This window comes from Meleagris gallopavo, chromosome 25 (assembly GCF_000146605.3).
Source record: "Meleagris gallopavo isolate NT-WF06-2002-E0010 breed Aviagen turkey brand Nicholas breeding stock chromosome 25, Turkey_5.1, whole genome shotgun sequence".
NCBI lineage: Eukaryota > Metazoa > Chordata > Aves > Galliformes > Phasianidae > Meleagris > Meleagris gallopavo.
In genome coordinates, this window is record NC_015035.2 from 5,371,712 (window position 1) to 5,378,598 (window position 6,887).

General features: G+C 56.7%; 2 protein-coding genes across 2 annotated transcripts in view; one reads left to right on the plus strand and one right to left on the minus strand.

Moving 5' to 3' along the window:
* The window catches only part of GALE (UDP-galactose-4-epimerase), a gene marked incomplete at its 3' end in the record, with an annotated part of 2,670 nt that extends 1,798 nt beyond the window's left edge, over positions 1–872 (minus strand). The window contains exon 1 of the mRNA XM_010723537.2: positions 865–872. Coding sequence (XP_010721839.2) covers positions 865–872 — 8 coding nt within the window. The remainder of the gene's footprint in view (positions 1–864) is intronic.
* Positions 873–1,164: 292 nt separating this feature from the next.
* On the plus strand, positions 1,165–5,939 carry LYPLA2 (lysophospholipase 2). The gene is made up of 9 exons (XM_003212625.3): positions 1,165–1,297; positions 1,677–1,708; positions 2,291–2,356; positions 2,495–2,542; positions 2,694–2,764; positions 3,020–3,093; positions 3,252–3,353; positions 3,449–3,625; positions 3,740–5,939. Exons 1-9 carry the CDS (start codon positions 1,220–1,222, stop codon positions 3,788–3,790), a joined length of 699 nt encoding a protein of 232 aa, XP_003212673.1. The 5' UTR covers positions 1,165–1,219; the 3' UTR covers positions 3,791–5,939.
* The last annotated feature ends 948 nt before the right edge of the window (positions 5,940–6,887 follow it).

Genomic DNA, 6,887 nt, shown 5'->3' on the forward strand with positions numbered 1-6,887 from the left:
GCCTCGGCCGAGGCTGGCGGTCCGGGGTGGGGGGTCTTGCTCAGGTTTCGGCCCCGCGGGTCGCGGGTTCGCGTGGCAGCGGATGGGGACGCGCAGATGCCTTCTCGTGGGGGATGGAGGTGGGCGCTGCGGGGTGCGGCGCTGTGGGCAGCGCTTGGAGTACTTTCTTTGCCCCGGGCCCCCGTGGGGACGGCAGAGACTGAGCTCCGGGGTGGGCTGTGTGGCCCTCGGCAGCCTGAGCAGATGTGGGGCAGCCAGCCCACCGCACGGGGCGGAGGGGCTGATCTTTAAGGCCTCTTCCAACCCAGCCGTACTGTGGTGCTGTTTGCTCTGGGCAGCGCTTTTCAGCCTATCCATCTGATGGAATTGCAGCTCCTGTTGCCTCGTGTTGGCTGCGTTGTGCCCAGGAAGGTGTGCAAGGCCACAAGAGAACTGCTGTTATTTGTGGCTGTGGCTGTGGCTGCCAGGGATTTTGACAGGTGCTGTTTGTCTGCTTGTTGTTTTGACCCTGGAGTACACATGGCAGTGTGTAGGCGTGCATCTGCCAGCTTCCAGTGTTTTTGTTGGAGCTGCGGATCAGCTGAAGAGTGCTCAGTGAGACAAACCATGCAGGTCTAGCCCAGACAGGGTGCACTGCAGTCTGATTGTGTTCCCAGTGGGAGCCAGGAGATGATCCTTCCAACACACTCTCATCTAATTAGTGCTGAGCATGGGCTGCTGCCAGAGGTGGGAGTTGTGCCCACTGTGGGAAGCATGGCACCTTGTGTGAATTGTGCAGGCAACACAGGAGGGCTCTGCTGCCCCCGGGTCTGGGGACTAATTGGCTCATCTCTGGATGGTTCCATAAGGAGCTGAAGCTCTTACAGAGCCATCAACGCCCATAAAAATTGCTGGGTGCCTGCTCTGGCACTTCCTGCTTCCCCACTGCTGCAGATTTGGGTCAGGCTCCTCCTCGCCTTCACCAAGAGTCAGAATGCTGAGGCTACTCTCTGCCCATGTTGCTGCTGTCACTTTGGTTATAGTGGAATAGCTTGGTTATGAGGTGTCACTGAGCTACCTTTAATGTTCTCCGTGCCCCACAGGCATGTGGCCCTACTCGCCTGGTGCCTGTGTGCCTCCAGAGCTGCGATGTGGGCAGCATTTGCTGGCTTAGAGTTATTTTCCCGCCTGACCTTTGTCCCTCTGCCCCACAGGTGCCAGTGTCTGAGTCTCTCGGTGTATGTGTGGTAACAACATGTCTGTCCCCCTCCTCGCTGATGCAGTGACTGTCTCAGGGGCAGAGCGGGAGACTGCCGCGGTAAGGGGGCTGCATTGGTGGGGACCCCTCCTACCTCACCCCTCTGTCCTCTGGCCCTCCTTGCTCTGGGATTACTCTGCTCTCAGATGGGGAGCAATGAGGATGGGTTTCCTGGGATTTTTGATGGCTTGGGCTGAGGAAGGTGACACCCTGGGCCCTGTGGCACAGCGATTATGGTGATGGCGTGCCTGTTCTGCCCATCCGTAATGCTCAGAGCTGCAAAGGAATGTCATTAGCATCAGCTAATTTCTGCCTGTTTGATTCTCTGCTGCTTAGTGGCTAAATGGCCTTTTGGCACGACCCTACAAGTCCCCGTCTCTCTCGTGGTACACAGTCATCACATTAGCTAATTCATTTGTTTGTCTGCTTTATTTAACAGGTCATTTTTTTACATGGCCTTGGAGACACAGGGTGAGTATTGCTGGAGCTGTGTCTGTGTCACGTGGCTAGATGTGGGCCTGGCCATTTGCTGCTTTGCACAGAGCAACCTGGGGATGTGTCTGGGGCTTTGATCTCAGCCACAGCAGCTGAGCTTGTGCCATCCAAATGGGGAATCTCTGGCCAGCGGCTGTCTGTGTTTCAGCTTGAATATTTATGATGCCCCCTATCCCCTATGGATTTGATTTTTCTTCTTTAAGAGAAACAGACAAGCACCATGCTTTTTCCCATCCTTGGCAGGGCTGGGAGTATCTGAGTGTGCAAGGCTGCCTTAGTGGACAGCGTGAGATACAGCAGCAGCAAAAGATTGCTTCCTGCACAGGAGGTTCTGCTCCCTGCACAGGAGGTTCTGCCCCCTTGCTTGCTGATGGCAGCTCTCCTGCCTCCAGCTAATGAGCTCTGTGTGCTGCCTTTCCTTGCTGGAGATTCATGAGGGTTGAGGCTGTTTGAGGCCAGGGAGTAGGAGCATCAAAACTGAGCATCCTTGAAGGGAAGTCTCTCATCTTCATCAACATCCCCAAGCGCTCAGGCTCCTCTATTCTCCTCTCTCCCCAGACACAGTTGGGCTGAAGCGCTCTCCTCCATCCGCCTCCCCTACGTGAAGTACATTTGCCCTCATGCGTAAGTAATTGGTAAAAGGTCCTGAGAGGGCTGGGTGCGAACCCCAGTCTGCCACGGTCCTTTGGTAAAGACGTCCTGCAGCTGCAGGCTCCTTCTGCCACTTGTTTCTCTGAAACATCCAAATTATTTTCTCTGCAGACCCCGGATCCCAGTAACCCTCAACATGAAGATGGTCATGCCTTCCTGGTGAGTGCTTTGGGCGAGGTCTTCCAGAGTGGGTAGAATACTTGAGGGTATTCTGGGGAGTAAGAAGGATTGGGGAAGAGCACCCAACTCCCTTCTCCCTGCACACCGGGTGCTGGCTGAGGCTTGGGGCTAACTCTGCTGTTTCTCCCAGGTTTGACCTGATGGGCTTGACTCCAGATGCACCTGAAGATGAAGCTGGAATCAAGAAGGCTGCAGAGAGCAGTAAGAAGCTTTGGAGAGGGGGAAGTGTTGAGCTCCTGGGTGTCTCTCCCTCTCTGGGGCGGGTGTCTTGTTTCTGCTTCTCCTTCCTTTCTCCTGCCCTGTGGTTCCAGCCCACTTCTCTCAGGCTGCAGCCAAGCTCATTCAGTCTGTGGGACCTCTAGAGGCTGCCTCTCCCTATGTGCTGTGCACACCTCAGGACTCAGGCAATGCTGGTCAACTCCCCCGCTTTTACTGACCCATTTCTCTGTTTTCCAGTTAAAGCAATTATCGAGCACGAGATGAAAAATGGAATCCCACCCAACCGAATCATCCTGGGAGGCTTCTCACAGGTGAGCTGAGCTGCATGGGGCTGTGGGGCAGGGCAGAAAGAGGACTTGCCCCTCCCCTTTCCTTCCTAAAGACCGGGAGGAGCTTTGCTGGCAGGGAAGAGGCAGAGAGCTGGGGCTGTGTGGGCCACGTGGCGCTAACACCTTCCTCCTCACTGCAGGGCGGTGCCTTGTCACTGTACACGGCTCTCACCTGCCAGCACCAGCTGGCTGGCATCGTGGCGCTCAGCTGCTGGCTCCCGCTGCACAAGGCCTTCCCACAGGTACCCTGCCTGCTGCTACCCTGCGTGTCTGTAGAGCACCTGCCTTTAGGGGATCCCCTCTCTGGACACCCCTAAGTGCTTCTTCCTTGTTGCAGGCAGCGAGTAACGGTGTGAACAAGGACATTGCCATCCTGCAGTGTCATGGGGAGATGGATCCTATGATCCCTGTCCGCTTCGGGGCCCTCACTGCTGAGAAGCTGAAATCAGTTGTCACCCCTGCCAAGGTCCAGTTCAAAACCTACCCTGGTGTGATGCACAATTCCTGTCCTCAGGTCAGTGCCTTGGGCAGAGGGAGGGGAAGGGGCTGTCGCAGCCACACCTTTGGGATCAGTTTGTGGGCATGGCCCTTGAGCAGCCCTGGTGCGATGGGCTCTGCTCTCTTGCAGGAGATGATGGCGGTGAAGGAGTTCATTGAGAAGCTGCTGCCCCGGATTTAAGGAGAGCCAGTTGAGACTGTCGCAGGGAAGGATGCCGAGGTTGCAGCTGCCAATCTTTGCCCTGTGACCCGTCTGCTGCAAACGGAAGCCATGGCACCCACCCTTGCCTCCCACCACAGTCTGGCCCCCGCCTCTTCCCATCTCCTTGCGCTGCCTCCTCTCTGCTGGGGGTGCCCTGCCCCCCTGCTGCTCTCAGAGTTGAGTCGGAGCTCTCTAAGGCGAGCCTTGAGATGCCTTTTCTCTCACTCTGAGCAGTTTCCATGGGGACCACCATTCCCTCAATTTCCCATTCAGGCACTGCAGTGTGTGGGGCTGGCGTGGGGCAAGCCAGTTGTTTTTGTTCTTTGTTTCTTCCGTAACAGTGTTAGGGGTGGGACATGCCTGGTGCAACAGGAGGAAGGAGTGGGGCGGGCACAGGACAGGGCCTCATAGCTGCTCTCGGCCTCTACTCAGGCGACTCACGGGTTTTCAGTCAGAGCTCAGGAACCCGGGACTCTCCTGCAGATGCCTCAAGGGCCGGGGAGAGGCTCTGCTCTGGGTTGGTACTGTCAAAGGCTGCCCCAACCCCAGGGGCTGGCAGAGCGACAGCTGTGCAGCTTCCACACCTCTGCATGGGGCTGTGGCCCCTGCCCTGTCGCACACGCACACTCCCATGGGCTAGCAGCAGCTCTGTCCTACAGATAATCACCTCCTTCGTCCTCCTCCTGTCTTTGCTTTTACAATCTCCTCTTCAGCTCTGGTTGGGGGCCCAGAGGGGTCTCACCCTCCATCAGCCCAGCTCTGCATCCAGGTGCTGCTGTTTACAGCTGGCTGCTTAGCACTTCTGCCACAAAGCCTGCCCTGTGCTGGATGGGTCCTTAATGTCTCTTGCTGCTACTTCTCCTTCCCTTTGGACCTGGGCTGGCTCAGGGAGGTGGGGAGTGGGATGAGGCATCCTGGCCCTGGCTGACATGGTTGGAGGCAACAGGTTGGCTCCCAGTCGTTATCTCACCAGCATCTGATGCCTGGGAGCTGCTGTGCTGGTTCTGCGGGGCAGCATGGGGTCTCTATGCTGCCTGGGTCTGGGTGAAGGGTGGAGGCCATGTTGGCCTTTCAGTGTACAATCACAGGCTGGCCAGGACTGGCACCGTGCCCCTCACCCAGCTGGCTGCAGCTGAGGCTGTGCCTCTCCCTGGCCTGGAAGAGCACAGCCCAGAGCTGCTCCCTACACCCCAGTCACCTCCTTCACCTGCCGCAGGTGGGCTCCCGTCACCCTCTCCCCTCCTGCAAGGCTACGGGCAGAGGCTGTTGAGCAGTGCTGCCCTTCTCACCTCCCTGGGCTGAGCCCGCAGTACTGCTGGGCCTGCTGGGCTGGAGCTGTCATTGTCTTCTTTAAAAAAAACAAAACAAAAAACCCCAAACCAACCTGTCTGGGCCACGGGGTGCGGCTCCTTCCCCTGTGTACTGCCTCTGTGGGTCTGTTCTGTTCTCGCCCTGCACAGCCCCGCTTGGTGCCTGCAGCTGTGCCCAGGGGCTGTGTGGGGCAGAGGAAACCTCGTTGCAGTCCTGGGGATGTGCAAAGCAATAACCCGCTTACTGGAGAGTCGGGTCTGTGAGACCCATCCTTGGTTTTTTGGGTTGTGTTGGGCTTTCTGTTTTTTTCCTTTAGAAAGTCTTAAACCAGCAAACACACTGCTGGCATGAGGGGAGCCCAGCTCTTCCCCTTGCTTGGGGTTATGTCCCGCTGTTTCTTCTGCTTGGTGTGTTTAAAACTGCTGCAGCCTGTCCCCCCTGCTCTCGACAAGAGGAGGGGTGTGAGGCTCGGGGGTAGGCAGCCCAATCTCAGCTGTGAACTGGAACTGGGTGCATGGTGGGGCCAGCAGGGGCTGCGGACCCGTGGCTATCCTCAGGCACGGCTCTCTAGTGCATTCCCTGCTCCCAGGGAGCAGCACATCCTAAGCTGGGGCCGTGCTGAGGATCCAGGGAAGGAGAATGGCTTCTCTCCATTCCTCAAAACACCTTTTTGTTGTTAGGGTTTTTTGTTTTTTTCCTTTTTTTCCCCTTCTTCTTTTCCCCTCTATTTTGTCTTCCTTGTCTGGGGTCTCTTTGTGTGTGTGTGGTCCACAGAGTCAGATACAAGGTAAATAAATCATAAACCTCTCCCAGCTGAGCTGGCAGTGTTTGTCATTCACACTCCACTGGCTGCGCCCCAGCAGCTCCGTCTAGATGCAGCAGGCATGGAACAGAGCTGCTACTTAGAAAGTAAGAAAATTTATTTAGAAACAAATCAAAAGCTCTATTCATAATTTAGAACGTAAGTTATTAATCTACATGACAGCAAACTGGCCTAGCTGAGTCATTTCCTAAGGGAGCCAGTATTGCTGCCAGTAATAAATAGGATCAGTGTGTGACAGCCAAGCAGTCTGCTCCTGAGCAACCTTTAGGAACATGATTACAAAAGCAGCTGCACAGGTACTGTGGAAGCAGAACCAGCTACCAGATCCCTCACGGCTGTGGGCAGGGGCTCCTCCAGCTCCACAGCAGCACATAGCAGGCAAAACCACCTGAGAGGAGGGGGAGGGAGGGGAGCCCCTGGCAGCCAGCAGGGGCCGGTCCATAGGAGGCCTCAGACTGTGGTCCTGTGGGGGAAGAGAGGAAGGCCTAGGACCAGCAAGAGGCAAGAGGTCCTTGCCCAGGCCTCCTTTTGCGGCCCAGGGCTGGGGCTGTAAAGAATGGGCAATTTCCTCCACAGTTTGGGCACCCAAGACTGTATGTTGGAGCACTGGATACAGCTTCTCCTGCAGTATGCACCCCCACCAAGCACCCTCCTGTGCCAGGTCCCAGACCTTTCTGTGAGGGGATTTAGTGCTCTGGATAGTGAGGCTGGGCCTGGGCTCAGTTCTTTGAGATGCAGAGGACCCGGTGGGGTGAGGATGAGGAAGCATGGAGGCAGGTGGGGGGGCAAGCCCTGAACCCAGGACCGTAGAACGAGCCCTCGGACCTGGGCTCAGTTCTTGCTGTATCCTGTGGGATTCTGCAGCTGCCAGCGCCACAGGTCCTCACCTGCACAAGGAGAGAGACGGTGAGGGAAGGGTTGGGAAGTGGGGATGGTGCGGGG

Bases quoted from the DNA above. Each gene is read 5' to 3' on its own strand.
- LYPLA2 (XM_003212625.3), top strand. From the start codon at position 1,220: ATGTGTGGTAACAACATGTCTGTCCCCCTCCTCGCTGATGCAGTGACT. The intron at 2,357-2,494 runs GTAAGTAATTGG...TTTTCTCTGCAG, and splicing joins AAGTACATTTGCCCTCATGC to ACCCCGGATCCCAGTAACCC. The intron at 2,543-2,693 runs GTGAGTGCTTTG...TGTTTCTCCCAG, and splicing joins AAGATGGTCATGCCTTCCTG to GTTTGACCTGATGGGCTTGA.